This window comes from Medicago truncatula, chromosome 2, assembly GCF_003473485.1.
Source record: "Medicago truncatula cultivar Jemalong A17 chromosome 2, MtrunA17r5.0-ANR, whole genome shotgun sequence".
In the NCBI taxonomy this organism is placed as follows: Eukaryota; Viridiplantae; Streptophyta; class Magnoliopsida; order Fabales; family Fabaceae; genus Medicago; species Medicago truncatula.
Genome location: NC_053043.1, coordinates 50,708,684 through 50,732,144, shown reverse-complemented (window position 1 = coordinate 50,732,144; position 23,461 = coordinate 50,708,684). Strand labels below are relative to the sequence as shown.

The 23,461-nt window shown below is 31.3% G+C and overlaps 5 protein-coding genes across 5 annotated transcripts; 1 reads left to right on the top strand and 4 right to left on the bottom strand.

The window, feature by feature from the left end:
* Positions 1-347: 347 nt before the first annotated feature.
* Positions 348-1,696, bottom strand: LOC25487949 (embryo-specific protein ATS3B). Its single transcript, XM_013610105.3, has 3 exons — positions 1,480-1,696; positions 1,137-1,262; positions 348-825 (listed from the first exon to the last, which is right to left on the bottom strand). Exons 1-3 carry the CDS (start codon positions 1,573-1,575, stop codon positions 583-585), a joined length of 465 nt encoding a protein of 154 aa, XP_013465559.1. The 5' UTR covers positions 1,576-1,696; the 3' UTR covers positions 348-582.
* Positions 1,697-3,539: 1,843 nt separating this feature from the next.
* On the bottom strand, positions 3,540-4,706 carry LOC25487948 (embryo-specific protein ATS3B). The gene is made up of 3 exons (XM_013610104.3): positions 4,488-4,706; positions 4,247-4,366; positions 3,540-4,093 (listed from the first exon to the last, which is right to left on the bottom strand). Exons 1-3 carry the CDS (start codon positions 4,629-4,631, stop codon positions 3,848-3,850), a joined length of 510 nt encoding a protein of 169 aa, XP_013465558.1. The 5' UTR covers positions 4,632-4,706; the 3' UTR covers positions 3,540-3,847.
* Positions 4,707-10,090: 5,384 nt separating this feature from the next.
* On the top strand, positions 10,091-12,574 carry LOC11427200 (broad specificity amino-acid racemase RacX). The gene is made up of 2 exons (XM_003597806.4): positions 10,091-11,006; positions 12,059-12,574. Exons 1-2 carry the CDS (start codon positions 10,323-10,325, stop codon positions 12,338-12,340), a joined length of 966 nt encoding a protein of 321 aa, XP_003597854.2. The 5' UTR covers positions 10,091-10,322; the 3' UTR covers positions 12,341-12,574.
* A 557-nt stretch (positions 12,575-13,131) lies between these two features.
* LOC11433075 (mRNA decay activator protein ZFP36L2) lies at positions 13,132-14,806 on the bottom strand. The gene is made up of 2 exons (XM_003597805.1): positions 14,512-14,806; positions 13,132-13,382 (listed from the first exon to the last, which is right to left on the bottom strand). The coding sequence occupies exons 1-2, from the start codon at positions 14,804-14,806 to the stop codon at positions 13,132-13,134; spliced, it is 546 nt and encodes a 181-aa protein (XP_003597853.1).
* Positions 14,807-17,673: 2,867 nt separating this feature from the next.
* On the bottom strand, positions 17,674-23,157 carry LOC11436368 (biotin carboxyl carrier protein of acetyl-CoA carboxylase). The gene is made up of 10 exons (XM_039830927.1): positions 23,060-23,157; positions 22,975-23,027; positions 21,788-21,976; positions 19,130-19,209; positions 18,897-18,956; positions 18,529-18,765; positions 18,400-18,462; positions 18,189-18,257; positions 18,019-18,064; positions 17,674-17,927 (listed from the first exon to the last, which is right to left on the bottom strand). The coding sequence occupies exons 2-10, from the start codon at positions 22,988-22,990 to the stop codon at positions 17,854-17,856; spliced, it is 834 nt and encodes a 277-aa protein (XP_039686861.1). The 5' UTR covers positions 22,991-23,027; positions 23,060-23,157; the 3' UTR covers positions 17,674-17,853.
* Positions 23,158-23,461: the final 304 nt, after the last annotated feature.

The following is a 23,461-nucleotide window of genomic DNA, read 5'->3' as shown; positions in this document are numbered from 1 at the left end:
CATTAGTTAATGAAACAAAACAAGTCAATTTTTTCCCTAAAAAAAAAGTAAATTTTGTATTGAAAAAAAAAATTACTCCGTACACTTTTAAAAGTTTTACTACATCAAGCCTTTCTTAGCTAAAATTAAACGTTCTCCAAACAAAACAAAACTTTCACAATATCAAAGCTGTAATTAGTTGCATTTTTTGATGAAGTTGCAGTATAGGACGATGGGAGAAGAAGAGATACTAGAATTTGTTATATTAAAATATTATAGTTCTATGCAATTAACTAAAATTAGTCTCTATATGTAGTGTAAGAGACTAAGTTTTTTTTTTTGTGGACAGTGTAAGAGACTAATGTAAATCTCATAAAAAAATGTAACTTGATCATTCAATATATTTTTTAAAGAAATTTGTTTATTTCTTAGTTTTTCTTCCGTATTAAAACAGTTATTAGCTGGTAAAAACAAACAGTAATTAGAAAGGAACCTTATTCGAGCCTACCTAGCTAGCCCTAATACGTATTACACTGCTTCTATATGCTTCTTGACATTTGATCTTTGACGAAATATAATAAGCATATTAATTAATTCTAGTAATTAATAGTGTTCGCAATAATTGACGCCAAAGGGACCACCTGAAGGAAGGAAAGAGTCGAAGTTGAAGGTGATAGGAGGGTAGTCACGGTGGTATACGATGGCGGTCTCTGGTATCCAACCATCTCTTCCAACACTAACAAAGTGCATATTGCAGATTTTTCCTATACAATCTGCATGTACTGCAAATATATCCGTCGCACACTGCTTGAACAACCCCGTGTTAGGATCTGGACTTGCAAAAATCTGCAAATTATATAAAGATATGTGTTTTCATATTAGTTTTAATCTATTATTTTCATAGGCTATATCATGAAAAACTTGTGCGAATAAGCTGAAAATATAGGTCATGGACATATTATAAGATGTGTTCTTAACTCGCAAATACTTATGTCGGTTGATAAACTCATATAAGTAAACTTGAACTTTTATTGTTATTTTATACAAACATTGTATCAAAGAGCGAGAGAACGTGGTCATCTAATTGTATTTCTCTTATGTATATATGGTTATATTAATTATATGGTTAAATTATATTCTTAGATAGAGAAAAGAACCTGAGTGCCATCAGCATCTCCAATTAAAATATCGATTGCATCTGTTGTAAGTCTTGGAGAACTGCAGCTTGTTGTTATGATGATCTTGTAAATACAGCTACCACTTGATAGTGCAGTCTCATTAATCTGAAACATGCATATATATATATATATATATATATATATATATATATATATAATACGTACATAAAGCCTTTTATTTAAGATTCAATAATGTATACATTCATGTGTACGCTATATTGTTGTTCAAATGATTTTTAATAATTTTGAATTAAAGGGTATTCCCTTCTTTGGATTAATATTTCAAAATAAAAATAAAGATGAGAATATAAAATTTATTTACTTGTTGGGTATGAAGGAGAGTGACCAATAATGATGGTGTTGCATGTGAGAAGGTAGCAATGATGGAGAATGTGAAGATTAAGGTAAGAGATTTCATGGTTTAGTCTTTCGGTTATTAATTACTTGTAACCTTTTTTGTGCTCCAAGAGAAGAGAAAAGAGGAACACCTAAATTGTTTAGATATTTCAAAGTTTCTATTAGGTTTTTTTAAGGGCCAAGTTTCTATTAGTTATTATAGCATTATTATAAAGGCCGGGGCCAATATTTGATGACACCATGATATGCTAACATTGCACTTTTTTAAATATTCTATTATATTTTAGTGAATTTTTTTGCATATCATATTAAATTTAATAGTGTTATCAACATTCTCTTTTCAATATCTCTAATGTTTACTTTTTTATTGACTTAAATTAAAACGAGTCTCACACTTTGAAAATTTATCTCATTTAAAGTGGTAGGACATACATTTATTTCATCTAACGAAAGAGAGTGTGTTGAAAAGAGAGTATTTTTAACAGTCCACTATTAAATTGTGTGGGACGTTATCATTAAGTGAATCCATTTTTAGTTTTTGAAAAGAAATGAATCAATTTTTAAGTTGTATTGTCAATATAATTATTTTACGAGGATCTGCATAAAATTTAATCTAAAATAAAAAAAATCGTAGTTAATAGAGTACTATTGTTTGTTTCCGTGGATTTCTCGGCGAAACTCGAGCACTCTTCAAGACTAGATGTTGGCATTTTGGCAAGTTTCTCCATTGGAGTTGGAGGTTGTGTTAAGACTTTATGTTTCTGGGCGCTCTTTAAGCATTTTAATTCAAGAAATTGTTCACTAAAAAAGTCAATTGTTTCAATTTCTAACGCATTAAATACAATAATTCTCATAAAAATTTACTATTTAAAAGTCTTAAAAAATACTCAGGACACTCGTTAACATTTCCCATTAAAAAAATATACATATAGTATATCTTCCGAAACCTTAATGGCTTCATCCCTATAAAAAATAAAAAATAAAAAACAAGAAAAAAAAAACCATTGGAGTCCTGAATGAACAAATTGTTTCGGGAGAAATGCAATTCATTAAATGTCGATTCGGTTCTTATTTTTCTATAATATTTTATATTTTTCCTTTGCAAGAAGTAATCGTAGTTGAGTCGTGGGTGCCACGATATGTGAATATTTTTGTCATAATTCTTGATTCGCTATATTGTGAAAGTCTAATATTTTCCGCTAAACCAAAATTTGGTTGATTACGACCCATTAATGATACTTTTTGTTTGGTTATATACTCATTCCAAACGCCTGAACTGAATAAACTAGAGCTCATATACTTACAATTCAAAAATTTAATTATGTCGAGAATCATATTTTTTTGTTAGTCTATAAAAGAAATACATAATTTTGAGCTCGATTTTTTCTTCATTTATACCTTTAACTCTTAACTTAAACTACATTATGTGCTATTGTATCCGTTTTATTATATTATTTAAGTTATTAATTTTAAAAAAAGCTATATCTCATTGAATAAATTGGAAACTATCCCATACTGACAACAGGAATTTATTTTAATTTTATTTATAAAAAGTATTTGATCGTAGTATATGTCAAAATTGAAATATCTTTTTATGTATAATTAATCACAATAGAAAAGTAGAGAAATGAAAATTTTAACATGTCCGTCTATATATATACCCTAATAATAAATAAATCAATTTAAATATAATATGAAAACTTGAGCACCTCAAAAAATTGATCGTACTATGGTTGTTGTTGTTTGTGTGAATTAGTGGAAAATCATTCAAGTTGAAGGGCCATGGCTACCATATGTTGGTAGTGAATCAGAATAAATTCTTGAATTAATCTTTGTATCACTTAAACTCTTTTCTTTTTTTATTTGTTTTATTTAAAGGAATTTCATTATAATTTGAACTCCCATTTCTTATATTCCTCACTTTGTTCAGTTAACGTTAGAGGTTGAGATAATCATGTGAGAGTAAAGATGCTTCTGTGAAATAGATGTATGGTATGGTTCTGGTGATGAAAGTTCTGATGGATCTGTTAAGAAACCTCCTTTATTATTTGACGGAAAAATCATACTAAATCAGCATCAATATATAGCACATAATTCAACATTTACAACATCAATCATCATCTTAAACATACAAAATATGCTAGGATGTTTGATATATATGTTGGACCGTGAACCCGTAATTTCTCATTTCTAAGTACATGTGTATTAGTTTCACCACTAAACTCTTGATAACTAAAAAAAAAAATCAACCTTATTTTATAAGTATTATGATGCTTCTATATTTCTAGACCATTTGATCTTGTTGCCGAAATACACACACACACACACACTTGTTAACCACAATTATTGAAGCCATAACCAGAATCCTTAGGAATGTCAATGTTGTACTTAAATGTGACTGGAGGGTTGTCATGGTGATATGCTATGACAGTCTCTGGTATCCAACCATCCGTGCCGTTCCTAAATAGATACATTTTGCATATTTTACCAATACATGGTCCCAATATCTCAAAATCCATCGTGGTGCATTGCTCGAACGTCGTCCCAGAATCAGGATCGTCCAATCTTGGTACATAAACCTGCAATTATTATATGTATAGATATATAATTTTTTTGTTGGCAACTAACAAATATTAATAATTAGGGTGTAATATTATTTGCACAACAAAAATTAAGGAGCAACATAAACATGTATAGATATATGATTAATTGTTTGTGGTATAGAAAGGAACCTCAGAGCCATCAGCATCTCCAAATAAAATACTGATTTCATCTTTTGTAGATAAAGGAGATTTGCAGCTTGTTGCTATGGTCACCTTGTAATCGCAGTTACCACTCCGTTTAGTCTCATTCTGAAACATGCATATATAACCTTTTATTTAAGATGCATTAATTAAAATATGAAATTAATAATAAATCATTCATCCAGTGACTAAACTTTACAGGGAAAAGGGACATTGAAAATTGATTTACTTGTTGTTGGGTATGAATAAGCATGGATGATTGGTTCATTTGAGGTTGAGTGCGAATGATCAATGTTGGTGTTGCATGTGTGAAGGCAACGATGATGATGATGATGATGGAGAATGTGAAGATTAAGGTTAGAAGAGTTTTCATGTTTTTGTGCTTCAAGAGAATAGAATGAGCATTAGAAAGGCCAGGAGCAATATTTAACTAAACCATGAAATGCTAACACTATACTATATACTCTTTTAAAAAATATATTAATAAATTGTATGTCTTCTAAAACTTTGTATGGCTTCATGGAAATGTAATCACTAATACCTTTGCATAAATGAAAGATCACAAGTCACGACTAATTGTTGGTTCGGTCCATTCATTAGAATCTGTTTATATTAATTGTTTTAGTTTGATACTCATCCCAAAAGCCAAAACTGAATAACCAAGGTAAATTTTTAAATAATAATTTGGAATGTGTCACTACTCACTACTATGTATACAAAATTTAAATTTATTTCAAAATAATATTAAAATGTTATGTGTGTTTTCTTTTAACAAAATTTATTAAGACTAACAGTGCAATAATCTAACACAAAAGATCAATTTGAGAAAGAAAAAAAGAAAAAATTAAAGAACCAATTCAAAAAAAAATGTTGAGATCTTGGGTTTGATTTTCTGATGTCAATTTTCATGAACTAGTCTATATAAAGTTTTGTTTTTACTTTAAATAGAACTTCCGCTAGTGGACAATAAAATTGAACCCTCAAATTAATAATAGTTCCTTAAACTAGATACCAAGTTTAAAAAAAAAGAATGATCAAATATTGAACTTTAATTAACTGTTCTACACTGACCTAGTACATCTTTCACACTCTTGGTTAGAATCATATGCAGATGAAACATAATGTCCATGGATGGATCTTTGAACCCCTAACATCAGTTTGGATGTATGAAGTATGCATGAAAAAAAAAATCACCATATTTGAATGGTCTAAATGTAAGTTTTCGAACAATTTATGCATAAGGACCATGTTTTCTATAGTTAGTATAGTTTAAAAATACCAATCGAGTTTGACGCTATGTTGGTGAGGCATGTTCATGTTATTCGACAGAGAATATACGAAGAAATGCATGGATGAACACGAACAAGGAATTAGATTGTCTCATCCTCATCCATGGTCTTTTTTGTCTTTAATTATATTGTTGCAATTACCATTGTTGTTGTATTATATTGTTGAGTTTATGTTGTGGAAATCGTTGGGGTTGAATTATGTTGCTGCTATTGAATTAGAAAATGATATTAGATTTGTTTGCTTTTTATGTTTCGAATTATAAAATCTGTAAAATAAAGATTTTAGATGGCACGAGAAAAATGGAGGTTGGAAAAAAAATCTTATATGAAATTCTCAAAACAAAACCCTCAATGGCGCAAACACGAGACACTTTAAGGCCCAAACATGTGACAACCATGTACGATTTTGAACAAAAAAAAACAGAGCATTATTTTTCCCATCCTATGTCTTTCCTCGCGCGCCCTATTTTTTTTCAAAATTACTCTCGGAGTATTCAGGATTATATAATCCAGAATGATGTTTTCTTTTGTTAAAGGGTGAAAAAATGAGTAACGGATTTTTCCGGATTTTGTAATCCGGAAACTTCAAAAAATAGGGCGCGTTACATGATAGTTTATGGATTACATACTCCGGAAACCCCCTAAACACCCTTTTTCAAGGTAAAACAGTTCGGATTATATAATCCGAAATGTATCAGCACAAATTCTAAACATGTTTGTAACATGGTTAGTCATTTTAGGGACAATATTAATCTTCCTAACTCTCATCCTTCTGTTTTGGGTCATTGTTACCTCTTCTTAGTCAAAAATCAGGTTTTCGGATTGCTCCGAAATTTCCCCAGAAAATCAGAAAAAATTCAAGGACCATGACTCCCCTAGAAGGGACTTCTTACGGGACTCCGCCCCTCAAAATCCAAAATTCCATCTTTTAGACCCATTTTTCATTTTTTAAAATTTTTCATATTCTCAGAAAAATCCGAAAAATTTTGCATTAGTTTTATTTGATTTTTAGAATTTTTATGATTTTATTTGACAGGTTTTTAGCATTTTTTTTACTTAGTTTTTTTGTTGTTTTTAAAAGCAAAACTCAAAACTGCTGAAATGTGAGAGAGTTTGATGGCTGATTATACATAAGAATTGTCCGGATTATAAAATTCGAAATAGTAAACATGAATCCGAATTTTAAAATCCGGAATGCACAAGGGCATTTTTGGAAATTTTAAAGGTCGCGGGAGAAGGCCATAAGGTGGGAAAACTAATAGTTAAAAAAAATGGACTGTTATTTCTTCATGAAGAAACAATAAGACTTAAATATGTAAATCGTCCCTGTAAGTTCGCGTGTTTTTGGTTCTCGTCCTTGTATTTTTTGTTGTTCTAAAACAGACCTTGTAAGTTATAAACATTTTGCTTTTGGTCCCTGCCGTCAGTATCTGTTACAAAAACGCTTATATGTCTGACGGCAGCTGATATGGCGATGTGTGACGTGGCAAGTGAGGCTTATGTGTCGTTCCAGATGTCCAGTGGCAAGGTTATAGGGACTAAATCCAAAAACGAAAACTTACAGAGGGATGAAATTCAAAAACACGACTTAGCAAAACTTTAAATTAAAAACTTTGATTTCCTTTCTTCATCTTCTTCCTTCCTATCTTCATCATCTTAAATCTCACCTTCATCAACATTTATCAATCTTCATCAAACCCAGAAAACATAAATTAAACATTCAAATTCTTTAATCAAAATCTCATTTTCAATTTCCTCTTATTTAACTCTTCTTTTAAACTCTTTGTTTTAAACATATTCTTTCTTAATTCTCAATTCTCCCCCTTCTTTCAATTCCATATTCGGGACACAACATAATTAAACAAAGGAAGGAAAAAAAAACTTCAATGAAGAAAAATATATAAGAAGGATGTTGAGAAGAAACCCAAAACCCAAATCTTGTTCTTCTAATTCCAATTTTAATTTCGTCAATGTGGACTAGAACATAAGCCTAGATCAAACAAACCTACGAATATGATAGGATTTTTTATGGCTGGAAGAACGTTGTAATGTTTCAAATTAGCATCTTTTGGAAAACTGGGCCTCTAAAATTTGCTAGAAAAAATGTGTTGCTCGAAAGACAAAAATGCAATTGGTGTGTGGTTTAATGGGTTGTTGTGTGGTTTAATGTAAAATTTTGAAGGTTTCTGCATAATTTAATTCAAGTTATGTGTTGTTGTTTGAAGATTTATGGGTACAATTAATTTTTGGTGATTATGAATCGATAGAAGGAAATAGAAAAAGAACCAAAACAAGGATCCTTAAAGTGTTCATTATACTATATAGCATATCTAAAGAAAAGAAATGCAATTTGGGTGTAGATGCGGAGATTTTAGGGTTTGAGTATGATTTAAATTAGGAATTGGGAATACATTGAATCTGGTGAAGGAGAAGATTTTGATGGAAATAGAAAATAAGATTTTGATTAAAGAGTTTGAATGTATAATTTATGTTTTATGGGTTTGATGAAGATTGATGAATGTTGATGAAGGTGAGGTTGAAGATGATGAAGAAGAGGAAGGAAGAAGATGAAGAAAGAAACACAAGGTTTTTAATTTAAAATTTTGTTATTCTTTTTGAATTTCGTCCCTCTGTAAATTTGCGTTTTTGGATTTGGTCACTGTAACCTTGCCATTTGACATCTGGAACGACGCATAAGCTTTGCTTGCCACGTCACACGTTGCCATGTCAGCTGCCGTTAGACACATAAGCGTTTTTGTAACAGATGATAACGATAGGGACCAAAAGCATAAAGCTTATAACTTACAGGGTCTATTTTAGAACAAAAAAATACAGAAACGAAAACCAAAAACACACGAACTTACATAGACGATTTACATATTTAATCCAAATAATAAAGTACAGTACAAATGCATACGAGAAAAAGTACTCTAAAGTCTAAACTTTTAAACAAACTCAGATTCAATTGGTTCATTATTTCACAAGTGGTGGAGCCTAGTTGAAAAAGACACAACCAATCTAAACGTGACATTAACGATGCACATGGCAAGAACATTCTTCGATGCTCACCACTTGTCTATAATGGTCCATTTCTAAATTATTTCTATTTTGTTCAAATCACTGAAAAACATGATTTTTTGGCATTTGATGACATGAAATCCTATGTCTGTTGTTGTTACAAATTAGAATATTATCATCTGCACTTTTTACTTCCTTAAAACTTTACCACCCTTATTAACCATGTTAGAACATTCTACACTTTACTATAATCTATTTCATTTTACACATTTTTATACACAATATATTAAATTCTATTTGGTCACATTGATGATATTTCAACATTATTTTATATTTTTATAAATTATCATGTGAGCCATGAATAATAATTTAGAGGAATCCAATAGAGATTGTGAAGATCTGATTTGAAAGGAACAAATAAAATATTATTATTATTGATATTGATTATTATAATTACTTATAAATATGGTTATTAATATATTATTATATGGTGATATTGTCAAAAGGAAAATGCTTTTTGGTGCGAGAGAAAAATTCGTCGGAATTGAGCGAATGATTTGGCAAGTTCAAAATATTCGGCTCTATCACCTTGATCCCACAAAACATTAACTTTTTACTACTATTTTTTATTTTTGTGCAAACCCACAAACATTAACTAATATAAGTAACCAACCACTGCTCCCTCTCTCATTATAGTATAAGCCCCCTTATATTATTCACATTTCTTAAGATTTTTATTTTTATTTTTTAGCAATTTTTAAAAAGAAATTATTAATGTAGTTAATGTGTTTGTTTTGTGTGTTAATATTATCAAATTTTTCTTTGTTTGTATGTGTTTTAAATTTGTTTTTTCATGTTTCAAGATAAGTTAGTAGCACTTAATTAATTAAAAATGGGTTTATATTTAGGGATAATTTTTTAGTTAAATGTGTGTCTATATATAGAGACGGAGGGAGTAATTTGTATATATGCCTAAAATTATTTTACACATCATTTGATGCATGTATAAAATTATTTTACACATGCACAAAAAAATATGATTAATGTGTAAAATAAATATACACCGACACAATATACAATTTGATAAATATTTTTTATTTTAATAAAGTGATCGTTAATTTATTGATTAATAAAGCAAATAATAGATACACTTCAACTTGCGTATGTTCCGTAGAAGTATATACTCTCTTTGGTCATATTTATAAACAACTTTTACTTTTTTAAATTCATTAAATAACCGATGTATCTAAAAAAGCAAAAATTGCTTATAAATGTAACCAGATAAAATATATGGGTGCATTTCTATGTGCCTAAGGTTAAGGTGGGAATACTATTTTGACCATTCTGATTTTATTTTATTTTTTAAAAAAAATACTTTGTAATTAAGCATGGTTTTTTCTTTCAAAAATATTAGTTTTTTTTTAAGGAAGTATGAAAATAAAATTGGTCTTTTTTCTAAGAAAGTAAGATTTTGCACGTAAATTACTAGTTCGCGTGTTTTGTGCGAAATAACGTTCGCACCATATAGCACAGTTCTTGTCAAAAATATATGATATGGTGACACTGTCTTATTTGAGAAAAAGAGCCATGTTGATTCTGGCTTTTCACATGTTTGCAGCAAAAAGGGTTTTCTAAAGTTTGATTCTTTTTCATTGAATCTCTTACTTTGGAATCATCAATTCAAATGGGGGTGTAAAATTCATAGTGAAGAATAAGAATAAGAATTAGAAACCATTTGAGGTGTTTGATTTGATGTGATGTTGGCAATGTCTTTGTGTTATCAATCACAAACATTATTTGGTTTTGTAAGTATTCTTAATCCTAATCTTAATCCTAGATACTTGTGCAAGTCAAGGTCATGGAAAGTTCTATCTACACCCCCATCTTCAGTTATATTGAATGCAGATGAAAGTGGTAAATTTTCAAAGAACCTTGTTGGTTCTGTAAGGAATGATTCTGTTAGTCCTTTTGGTTATCAAGGAACTACTGTTGGCATAATTGGAGGCATGTCTGTTGATGCAACTCTCAATTTTCTAAGAAAGCTTGTGGAGTTGAGTTCACAAGATGGACAAAATCCTATTCCTTTTTTGCTTTGTTCTGATCCAATTTTGAACAAGGAGCTTCTTTCTTATGAAAGGAGTTTGGAAAGTTTTAAAGTTGATTCTTCTCAGATTGTGCAGAGTCTTAGAAATAAGAGGGTTTTTCTCGAGAATTCCGGGGCGCGTTGTATAGTTATGCCTTGTAATGTTTCACATTCTTGGTATGAACAAGTATCCATAGGTTGTTCTGTTCCTTTTCTTCATATGGCTGAGTGTGTTGCAAAGGAGCTTAAGGAAGCTAAGTTAAAGCCACTTGAAGCTGGTAGTCCTTTGAGGATTGGAGTGCTTGCAACAAATGCAACTCTAGCAGCTGGTTTTTATAAGGAGAAGCTTCAAAATGAAGTAATTTCCCTGCTTTTTTTGTTCTTGTGTTTGTTTTAAATAATTTACTGTCCTTAATCTCATTTATAAACTACAGCATGCTAGAGTTTTTCTGTGACAATAGTATAGTAGGAATTCATTTTTACTTACATGGATCATAGGAACCTACCAGTTATGACGGTAAATATAATAGATGATGGAAGTGATTAGCTGAAACTTTGAGTAAAGGGGAGCTTGAAACTTTGTCTGTTTGTTAAAAGTGAGATGCCTAATTTAATGCTTTGCAGCTATTAATAACTTCTCAATTTCATATCTGTGCACTTCGTTTCTGTCCAATAGGACTACTCGTTCCGGTCTCAAGTATAAGAAAATATTTATTTTTTAGGTTCATTGAATAAATAATGTATTATATTATAGACTAGATACATCATTTACTGAGTGAACCTTAAAAAAGTATTTTCCTATATTTGAGACCGAAGGGAGTATATGTTTGCACTGAATATATAACTTGTTTTCAGTTTCCTATATGTGTACTTTGTTGGAATGTTGTCAATGGTGAATAGCAGAAAATAGCGGTTTGTTCAAATTTCACTATGCTACAATGTTGAAGCACCGCAATAATTGCTATTTGACAACATTTTGTACTAAATAGTGTATCATGGAACAGTAGCATTTTGTTCAAATTCTAGTGCGCTAATGCAGTTATTTGACAACACTGCTTTGTTGGGAACTTTGTTTCTGTCTAATAGCTCTACTATATATGTGGACTGTTATGCGTTACCACTGGTGCTTAACACCTGAATGGTATTATCAAAATGAATTTTGTTAGAGTACCTATCTGCAAATAACGTTTTTCCGATTCTTTTTTTGTGAACATGGAGTTGACTGTCAAGTATGTATATATGCAGTAGTTGTTTTTTACCTTCCCAATTCCTACTTGTTCTTCATATGTACTAGTTGTTTTCTACTTTTTCTTCAAACGTTGCAATGCTTAGAAGTAAGATCATGTTGAATTATGTTGACAAGCAATAGAGATGTGAATGTGTTCATCTTATTTACTAATATATATTCAGGGCTTTGAGGTTATCCTGCCAGATAGAGCAACTATGGAGCATACAGTGATACCTGCGACTGAAGCTTTGAGCCGAAAGGACATGGAAGGGGCATGCAATCTATTGAGAATTGCGCTTCAAGTTCTTTTGGTGAGGGCAGTTAATTTTGTTATCCTTGCTTCTGATGAAATGCGAGATGTCTTGCCCCATGACGATCCTCTTCTCAAAAAATGTATCGATCCAATGGACGCCTTAGCCCGGTCAACTATCAAATGGGTAAGATCTTGTGGAGATAATACATGAAAAACAATTGAAAGCAACAGTTGTATTTCATTATGTATCAATATTCTTCTGAATTCATTGATGTCCTGCATTTCATTAATGCAAACTTTTGAATTCACCAATACTGTAACAAGCCAAATATGCATTTTATTGTTCAAGTAGCATGAGTTCCTTCTCTATCCATCCATGTTCAAATCAATTTTGTTTGAGATTAAAGAACTTTCCATCTTATCTATTCAAATTTTACAAAGGAAATCCTGGAATCAGTGAACTCATTTATTTGTGTACTCTTAACTGTACAAAAACTAGTGCAAATATTCATTTTGGTCCTTCAAAGATACCTGTGAAATAGCATTGGCCTGTACTTACTAGTTACTACATGCCTATATTTAGCTTTCACTTTTAACTCGATGAATTGATACAACTTGTCCGCATAACCAGATTATAATATAAAACAGGTTTACAGTGTTCGGGTGAGTCATAAATTATTGATAGTTATATTGAACACTCCTACTCGAAATTGAATCAAATGTATTTCAAATGATGCACAACAGTTCCAATACATTTTGGAGTAACAAGTTTACAAGGCTATGTGTATATATCTGCACAGAAACAAACTGTAGCATATACCTTGCCAAAAATTTTAAAAAAAAAGTAAAAATAAAACTATAGCATGTTCCTCAAAACAAACTGTGTCAGATTTCTACTGAAGTAAAACTTTTGAATCTTTCCCCTCATATTCCTCCAAAAAAACATAACCAAGTCTCTACTAGTCCAATTTACTCAGCGCTATGGTACAGCGATACATCTTCTTAAATCCAATCAGCATAGAGACGAATGACCCTTTGCATTGTGTTTATGTCAGATAAGGATTTACCAGCATAGGGTCCATTCTTATGTAAAGAGGTAGTTGCCACTGTGATGGCTGAGGTATTTCTAGCAGGAGTAGAGCTAAAAGTTTGTGATTGCGTTGTGTTGTTTTGTGCAGAAGAGTGGCCATTAGTTGTAGCAGCAGCAGAAGTTTGCATGATCCTGCATTCTGTATTTTGCATTATCCCTGGTTCTGCATTCACAAAGTCTCATGTCAAAATTTATTTACAAAAACACAGTTCTATATTCTATTGAATCACAAAAAGATTTAATGGAAATCATATTGGACCTGGACTAAGGTCCTGTTTGGATAAACAGCTTAAGTCCATATCATATAAGTATTTATGTATAAGCTATTTTTTCAACAACAGATAAACTAAAGTCAAGCTATTTTCATGTATACTATAAGCTGTTTGTATAAGCTATCATGGAGAGTTTATATAAATAAGCTAAAAACAACTTATGGATATGTCATAAGGAGTGTTGTCAAATAGTGGTTACAGTGTCACTATAGCATAGTGGAATTCGAACAAACCGCTATTGTTCCGCGATACAATATTTAGTACAAAGTATTGTCAAATAGCAGCACTATAGCATTGTAATATTGCGGAAATTGAACAGACCGCCAATTTCCATGTTCTGCAATTGACAGCATTGTAATTGTTTTCATAAGCTCTTCCAAACAGTCACAAAAGATTTTAAGTCAGCAGATAAGCTTAAATAAGTCAATTCAAACAGACCCTAACTAAATAGGAGAAAAGCATTCAAGATGCGTCAATTTTCCATTTATAAGACTTAAACTCGAGACCTTACTTAACAACTAAGCAACCTCATCAGCACTAGAACCAGCATAATATGTTTGTCATTTTGTTTTGAAATATGTTAACAGTATGTCAACCTAGCAAAATTCATTTACACACCATAACTGATTAAGCTTGTTGCAGAACTACTGGATCATACAATAACACTATTTCACAGTCCAAATAATAATCTTCAAAATATTATAAAAATAAAAAAAACATTTTATTTTTTACATAAAAAATTCAAACCCCATTATTAAAATTGGAAAACCTATGAAGCATCAACACAAATACCGGACACAACACAGACTCGTCGACAAAAATAATAATTTGAAAAAATGATTTAACTGAATTTAACCATTTTCGTCTATGTCAAACACTGAAACGTGTCAAACATGGGATACACCTTCAATAGATGTGTCAGTGCTAGACAGTGAAAAACCCTTTTCATTCTAATACTAAGAAATGAACAAACAATATTAAATAGTGGTGTAGTAAATGAAAGAAATTGAAGAAAATTACGTGGTTGTGGAAAAGAGAAGTTGATGTTCTCATGCTGCTGCTGCTGAGGATGAACATGATGAAGAGGTAGAGGAGGAGTTGCATGAAGGAAACGACAGTTGTTTCCATAGCTACAATGTCTGGTGTGCATGAACATTCTACATAGTCTTGGTCCTGTTGCTGTTCTGAGGTCGTGGTAGCCATGTGCATAGTTGCATTGGGGTGCAACAAGAGGACACGTTCCTTGCATGAATCTTCTGCATAGCTGAGTCTTAATCCTCATATGGGTTTGTGAAGTTTCAGCTTCTGAATCCATCTTCAACCACTCTTCTTCTGAGTGATGAATTTGAAGCAATGCAACTTTGAAATTGGAAGTTGTAAAGACAAAAGGTGATGGAGAATGTCTTATATCATGGGCTTGGGGTTTATTTATAAGCCCAAATATATATATACTAAATTGCGTTTTAAGGAAAAATTAATGTGCGCAATTGACTCGAATTAATGTTTGGTCAAAAAAAATGATAATGTATTAAAAATAATTGAAAATTCAAATGCAAATGAAAATATAAGGAAAATATATTGTGTATTACTGGTTGCGTCGTTGCCCGAAATTAAGAGTTTTTCTAATTACACTGTTTAATCTGGTTGCATCCTAAAATGATAAAATTACCCTTTCATAAAATTTAATTTTCAAAAAGCATCTTCCTTTTTTCTTGGTTACACCCTAAAATTCCTCTTCAGTTTAAGTAGGTCATGTAAACTTAGTTTCAGTAGGTCATGTAAACTGAGTTTAAGTGCACATACTTAAACTCAGTTTAAGTAGGTCATGTAAACTGAGTTTAAGTGTACATCTAAAAGTTCAACCTTGTTCAATGATTCTACGTAATCTCAGTTTAAGTATGTACATGTAAACTTATTTTAAGTAGGTCATGTAAACTACGTTTAAGTGTACATCTAAAAGTTCAACCTTGTTCAATGATTATACGCAATATCAGTTTAAGTATGTACATGTAAACTTAGTTTAAGTAGGTCATGTAAACTGGGTTTAAGTGTATATACTTAAACTCAGTTTAAGTAGGTTATGTAAACTAAGTTTAAGTAGATTATGTAAACTAAGTTTACATGAACCTACTTAAACTGAATTTAAGTTAACTTCAACAATGTAAAACTGAAATTGTCGTAGAGTACAGTTGAACAAGAAGAAGAAAATTGAAACCAGTGTTATTAAAAAAGAAGAAAAAATTCACTTATTTATATGCAATCGAGTATGAATGAAAGATGTTTTGATTCACTCTTTAATCTTCCATAGAGATTAATTGAACATCAGGATTGTTTGATCGTTGGTGGGTGAAAGAGAGTGGAATTTTAGAGTGATAATGAATGCAATCAAGATTTTAAGAAAATTTATATAAAAGGACAATTTTGGTATTATCAAAAACTTAAAAAAAAAACTGGGTGTAACCAGAAATATATAGGGTGTGAATAGAAAAACTCCGAAATTAATGTTTGGTCAAAAGAAAAAATAAACGCATTAAGAATAATTTAAAAATTAAATATATTTGATGCAAAATTTAGATCAAATATATTTGACTTTTGAATTATTTTTTAATTTATTTTTGCTTATATTTTATTTTTGATGGAGTAGTGGTTAATTTTGTTGATTTACTTTAAAGAATTCCAAAAATATACTCTCTTTTTTAAAAAAAATGGAAGGAAAAAAATGATATATAGGGAAAAATTAATGTACGTCACTAGCTGTGTCATTGCCAGAATTATGTTTGGTAAAAAAATGGAAAAATTAATGTATTAAAAGTTCAAATGTATCTGATACAAAATTTAGACTAAATATATTTGACTTTTTAATTATTATTTTTTAAAATTTCTTTTTACTTATTTTATTCTTGAAGGAGTAATAGTTAATTTTGTTATTCACCTTCCATTCATCCCAAAAATATACTAAATTAATTTTGAAAATGAAAGAAAAAATGAAATATAATAAAAACTTATTGTGTGTTACCGGTTGCATTATTGCCCCCAGATTAATGTATGGTCAAAAGAAAAAATTATTGGATTTAAAATAATTAAAAAATCCAATGTATTTAACACAAAATTTAGACCAGATATGTTTGCATTTATATTTTCTTTTAAATTCCTTTTACCTTATATTTTATTTTTGAGGGAATAAAAGTTATTTTTGTTGATTTTATGAAAATTATGATTTACTTTACCAAATTACTAGAGAAAAATTACAAGAATTGATAAAAGTTAGAGTAATAAATAATTAAGTATAATATAAAAAAAGAAAAGTAATACTCATTCCGTCCTAAATTGTCGGAAGGAAAAAAAATCAAATCATATTTATTAAGAAAACTAAAATATATGAATTTGGAGTATAGTTTTTTGTGTTTTATTTTGAATAAGTTTCATGGGAAAACGTAAAAAAAATTCATTGGCTATTGATTATAGAGAAAATGGAAGAGAGGAAAAATTGAATGTAATTTGCATTTAATTTCATGAGAATAAGCAAGAGTTTTTCTTTGAAAAGATGATTTTTTTAATTATAAAAAAAAAAAAAAAAAAAAAAAAAAAACAAGATTAATTAGGATAAAAGTTTGTTTTTTTTCTTATATTTTGGGACAAATTTTTACTTACATTTTGGGACGGAGGAAGTACTCCATTGGCATTATATATTAACCAACACATGAAATAAAAGCTTTTTTATACTAATATCTTATATTTGTGGGATGCAGAGTAACTTAGAAAAAAACTCCTTGACTTGTTTTTACAAAATAAAGAAGAGAAAATTACACTCCCACGAAAAGCTTGGATTACACTCTATTTTTTGGATTCACTTTCAAACCACCCCAAAAAGTATGCAAAATTCATTTTGCAAATGCATGGAAAAAAAATATATAAGGAAATTTAATGTTTTAAAATTAAATGTATTTTTTATTCAATTTTTAAAAAAATATTTGTCCCATTTGGGTCCTTTATCTATCAAAATGTGCGCAAATTAACTTTTTTATCATTATGGCTTTTTGTTTGTTTATACTCTATCTTGATTCCAACTGCGACTTACACCATCTTTTAAATAAATCAATGAATATTTGTCTTTGAATAGGAGGCTATTTGCAAACAAAAATGCAAATATAACTTAAGCAAATAGCAAATCAACGAGAAAGAATGAGAAAGCAGGGTTGGCATTTTATCCTTATCCTTCCTTTTGGGGAAAAATAGCCTCAGTATATGAGTGTTGAATACTGCAGGGAGTATAATCTATTGAACTACCATATAACTTGTTCTCAAAGTATCAGACAATTACAGTGAATCTATGCATTTTTTGAAGGAAAAAAAATTGAAAGATCAATATTGAAGCTTCTTTATTCCGGGAAATGACGGCAATATTGCTATAAGTGTATCACCATAACCAACAGGATCTGTCACAAACACACACACAAAGTAATGAACAAAACCCACATAAAAATGCCATTATGTTTAAACAGATAAAAATAGAGGTAACCAACTAACCGCCATCCTCTCTTAGAATCTTGATGACCTCCCCGGACACGTCAGACTAGAAAGAAATTTGAAGGAAAAAGAAAACTATGATTGCCATTGTAATAGTAACTACAGTAAACAGTGTATGTATATGATGATGAGAATCTGAAAGAGCTAGGAAACATGTTTAATACACAAACCTCAACTGGTAGCTGCCCACCAAGCTGTTCAATGTAACAAATCACTTTCCCCTCCTCAACATTTTGCATCTGTCAAAAAATTGACACTATCAAAAACTATATTTGAAATTGTAGATTTCTCAACATACACATGCGGTGAATGTAAGATACTATGATAACAAGATTTCAGTTGACCACCCCAAAAAGGAGAAGGAAAGGCCTTCAAGTGTACCTCTTGACATGAAGGAGGAGCACGTTTTCCCTTTATCGTCCGAGATCTTCTGAAGATGCCAACCTGCTCTATGGTTTTAGAGTAGATTATTGAATGGAATGTAAAATACTGTTTGTTTTAGAATCTTACCGTTGGAGAATGAATTATCACCAACCCTTCATCTGCAGCTTTTTCTAGGAATCCCTCGATAGATAATGAAGAAGGTGCTGGCTTCGAGATGGCCAATGTTGTCAATGTAGAAACTGATCCATTTGGTTTAGGTGCTTCTGCGGGTGTATTTATACTTACAGGAGCAGGAATTGAAGGAGGAAGTGTTTTAGATTTTTCAGTCAAATCCCTCACTACACGCAGGTGAAATCCATCAAGCTGATATATATTTGGAGGTTAGGCAGATGGTAATGAAGAAGAAACAACAAAGGAAGCAAGATTTAATAGAGTACGTGAAAAATATTGTGCTTATGAAGAGAATAAATTCATTGATCAGCATGATAGCTTACTTTTAATTCTAGCTCTCCAATTGATGCCGTATCACATAAGTTAGTGAGCAAGAATTCCACCTGCAAAGAGATTGAAGTTATATAGGTTTAAAATTTCAGAACAAGAGTTATTAATGAAGACTGTATAATAATGTTATCATCAATTAGGACTTGTTTGATTGATGCTGAATTGCTGATTGCTGGTGACAATTGAGAAGAGAGTAGAGATGATGACATTTACTATATGCACTAACATCATTAAAATTGGGAAACAGTTGATTTGTCAAACCGGAAGATTTACTCTCTTCAGAACCATCTTCTGACCTTGAAACAGCTGTTTATCATCAAAAAAAGATTGTCAATAGAAGCCAGACTATGATATATACATATCAAGTTAGTCGACTTTGCCACATGAAAATTTCAATTGCTTTATGTAGTAATTTAACAGTTTCAGTTTTCGGAAATCTAATGATGAAAATGTCAGTTTATACGCACTTTTGATTGTGTGAACCAGATATTGAATGCATGAACTTATCAGTATTTTCCCCATAGAATCCCATATTGACATAAACCAACAGAACCTTGATAAAAAATAACCGAATTTTGAAAATTAAACAATGTGGACTGGTATATGATCAAGTTTCTAAAAAAAAAAATGCTGTAAAGTGCAAACTAGCAGTTGGAAATGGAAGCTCCAATGAATCTGTTAGAATATAGGATAAGGAGTTTGTTAGGATGTAGGATAAGAAGGATTTAGTTGAGGAATTTATTAATTAATGAGATAGTTATAGGGTTATCATGTATACATAGGAGGTTAATGAGTTACAGAAGGGATATGATTCAGATTTGTATTATTTTGCGTGAATAGATCAATGGCTCTATTGTAGAAGAGGAGACCCTTAAAGGAGAGATAACTATCTTATTCTTTCTCAATCTTTCAATAAATTAGTCTTTTGTTTTCAATTAAAATTTCGGGTTCCTAACAATTAGTTTGACCAGCCAGATCTTCGGGGAGAGTCAGCAATGCCGGAGTGGGAGGACATGTGGGCTAAAAGGGTAGCGCTGCCAGAACTTAACTGGACAGGCCCTGTTGGTTTGATAGCTAAGGCTGAAGAAAACCAATGTTGTACATGAGCACGGATGATGAGACAATGATTTGGTTTCATTCTTAGCATGAAGAAAACCAAGATCCAAATTGAGATTCATTTTCCACAGATCTGATCAGAACAATTAGAGAGGGAAACGGTGGTTGTTACGAGGTGCCAACAATGGAGGGAGAGAACACTAACCTACGAGTTTTGGGTGAGTCGAACAAGTTGGAGGCACAACCTTCTCTAAAAAGGATTTTGTCACAGCCACAAGAACACATTTATGAAGAAGACAACCACCAAGAATCTTGTTCTTGGGCGAGAACAAGGCAAGAAATAAATTTAAAATCAAACTGGTCAGAAGAGACAATCATGGAAACACAAGAACAAAAGATCTGTGCGTAGTTGCAGAAGCCTAAGATGAACCAATTGTCGAGATCAAGGTTGTTATCGAGGTCGGAGATGCACCAGCAAACACTTACTGATTTTTAATGAATCTCTTCCTACAGAGAAGGCTCTAAAGGTTTATTACTGAAAGAAGGGGAAAAAAATATAAATAGAGATTAATATGTATTTAGGTTCTTTTTTACGGGTATTTGTGTGTTTAGGTTTTATTGTTAGATCGTTTTGCAGGTTGTTATTTATGTTTAGTTAGTTTTATTCTGTTAGTTTGTATTGTTGTTTCCAACCTTCTATAAATATTGCTTAGCTAAACTGGAATTTCCGGTGTGAAAGAAGATAGTTCTCTTTTGTGTAATTCTTTTGTTGTGATCGATAAAACTTCAGGGGCGAATAAATCCCCTTTCTGGCCAAGATCTTACCAGAGATCCTCCTAACATAATCTTTATAAACAATGCCATTCTGAGTAGAGTAATGTAGAAACCAATAAGGGTCTAGTTAAACATATCAAATTGAATGAACCTCGTATCCATTTTTATTTCTTAGAGTAAGCACCTATTATTGTCCTCTAAAGATATAGGTGAGGTGACATCAACTTTGTCTTTCAAAGAAAGTCCAGATTTAGTCCCTCAATCATGAAAAATGACTTCAAAAGAATTCTTCTGTTTACGAATCATAGGTGAGACTAAATTCATGTTATTTTCTACATTTGAGGGATAAATTGATATCAACTGGAACTAAATTGTTGTAACATTTTTAGAAGGCCAAATTTGTGCCACTTTCTGCGATTGAGGGATTAAACTGTTATTAACTTTCTTCAGGGTACCATAATGAATGTTAAGTCTGTTCTTTTTACCTGGAGATTATTCATTATTTTAAACAAAGTCAAATTCACAGTTCTTTAAACCAATGTATTTTCTTAAAGTAAATGCATTTGAGTATATTACTAATCAAATTTCAAGTATGTCAATGCGCCAAATTCCTAAACAATTACCATGTTTTCATTTTGGTACGAGGGGGAAGCAACAAACAAGGCTAGGTCCTAAGAAGGGCTGTGCCCATTACATTAGCTAGCAAGAGGGGTGCAAGGTCAGGGGAGGAGAGTTGAGAATTGGCATGCTATGTTAGTATTATTGACGGCCCCGAATATGTACTCATATAATATAATCTATAGTGTATAGATGTACTTCCGGCACCTGAGTGTGTACTCTCTACACTACAAAGCACAAACAGTATGACATCAACATGTTTGCTAAAGCCTAAAACACATCATTTCCGTCCGAAGTAGGACAAAAATAATGCACGTGAAATCATTGATGACAGGAATTTTTCAATAGGCTTAAAGAAATTGAGTAATAGAACAATGGCATTTGAATAGCTTATATAGCAAAATAAATTGTGAATGTCAAAGAATAAAGAACTTACATTGGATCTCTGCTGATTGGTCATTAGATGGGGTTAAAGATCTAACTGTTTGCTTTGACGCAACCAGTCTAGCGTACTGCAGTGACTTCCTACTGATCCAACTTCTAGTACCAAAATGTTGTGAAAACTCAGCTCTTTCTTGACCAAAGTGCAAGTTTAATACTTTGACATTTTGTGTCCCTAAGCTACCTGTGATATGTTTAATGACCCAAATAACCATTATTTTTGGGGACCAAACAATAAAAACCATTCAAAGGTCTAAGAACAAACCGCAGACTTTCACCATTTGCATGAGCAATACATACAAGTTAAGACAATAGAATGACTCTCAACGTTAGAAAAAAGAAAGAGTTGCTATAAATGTTACAAAGGTTGCAACTCATTACGCCGCTCTACCCATTATGTAATGAAATAAACACTTGTCTAAGTACTTGGAATAGCTTATGATGTGTTCCAAAAAAAAAAAAAATCACTTTATTTTCGAATAAGCTCCCAAGCTTATATAAACGGCTTGCAGTGCATATGCAAACCTGTCCCTCGTTTTGTTTGGTTGTAAAACAACATTTACATAAGCATTTACACGATTAACCCTTAATTATGCAGTCTCCAAACACCTCCTTAAAGATCCCTAGGGTTTGTGTTTGGAGATTACCATGTGCTCGACAAATCATTTGAATTTCTTTTCATGTAACTGAAAGGTCACGAGTTCAATCCTAAAAACAACCTCTTGAATGAAAAACAGGATAAGGCTGCGTACAATACACCAAAATAGTGGGACCCCTTCCCGGACCCTGCGTTTGTGGGAGTTTTAATGCACCTGACTGCTCTTTATCCTTTTTGTGAGAATTTACTTTATTTATAATCTTTGTAGCATCAATTAACATGACATAGAAACATGATTACATTGAATTATTGTCATTTTCTCAAACTATTATGTATGTGCTTCAAAGTTTATAATCAGTCTTTGCTAATCCAACTATCCAAAAGTAATAAATAATATAAAACAAATTTATCATCACTAAAGCAACAAACTAATAGAGTATTAATTTAGATAACAGTGTCTGATAGTGAAGAAAGTACATGCAAAACAGTAAATGGAGAAGAATTCAAACAAATTAATACTGTTTTGAGGTTAAAAAATAGTAGCAATTGTAAGCAAAAGAAGGAGAAGGAGAAGAAGGAAGTACAGTGAGATGAAGCCATTGGATTGGAAGAGAGATTATGAAGTGAAGAAGAAAGTGTAATAGTGAAATAGCGTTGTAGAAAGAAAGTTTGTTAGTTTCAGAAGTGAGAATGAGAGAATGAATGTTGACGGTTACAACTGGAAGTTGGGGACTTGGATTGCTTTGGTCCTACCATTCTAATTCTAATCGCATGCTATTGGCAATGGCATGCTCTTTTTTTATATTTGAGGTTAAGCATTTTTTATTGAAACTTACACCGTTAAACTCAATTTTGAAAATTAGTTTATGATTAGTAACAAGTCATACTTGAGCATTCTAATTTTGTATACTTTATTTTCACATTTATTTGGAGTTGAATGCGTAATAATGTCTATCGTAGCTATCAATTGAGTGACACTTACGAATCAATCTTTTCTAACATAACATATCTAATAAAAAGTTTCTTAATTTTAGAGGAATCTTGTCTTTTTTATTTGGAAAAAAAAAAAAA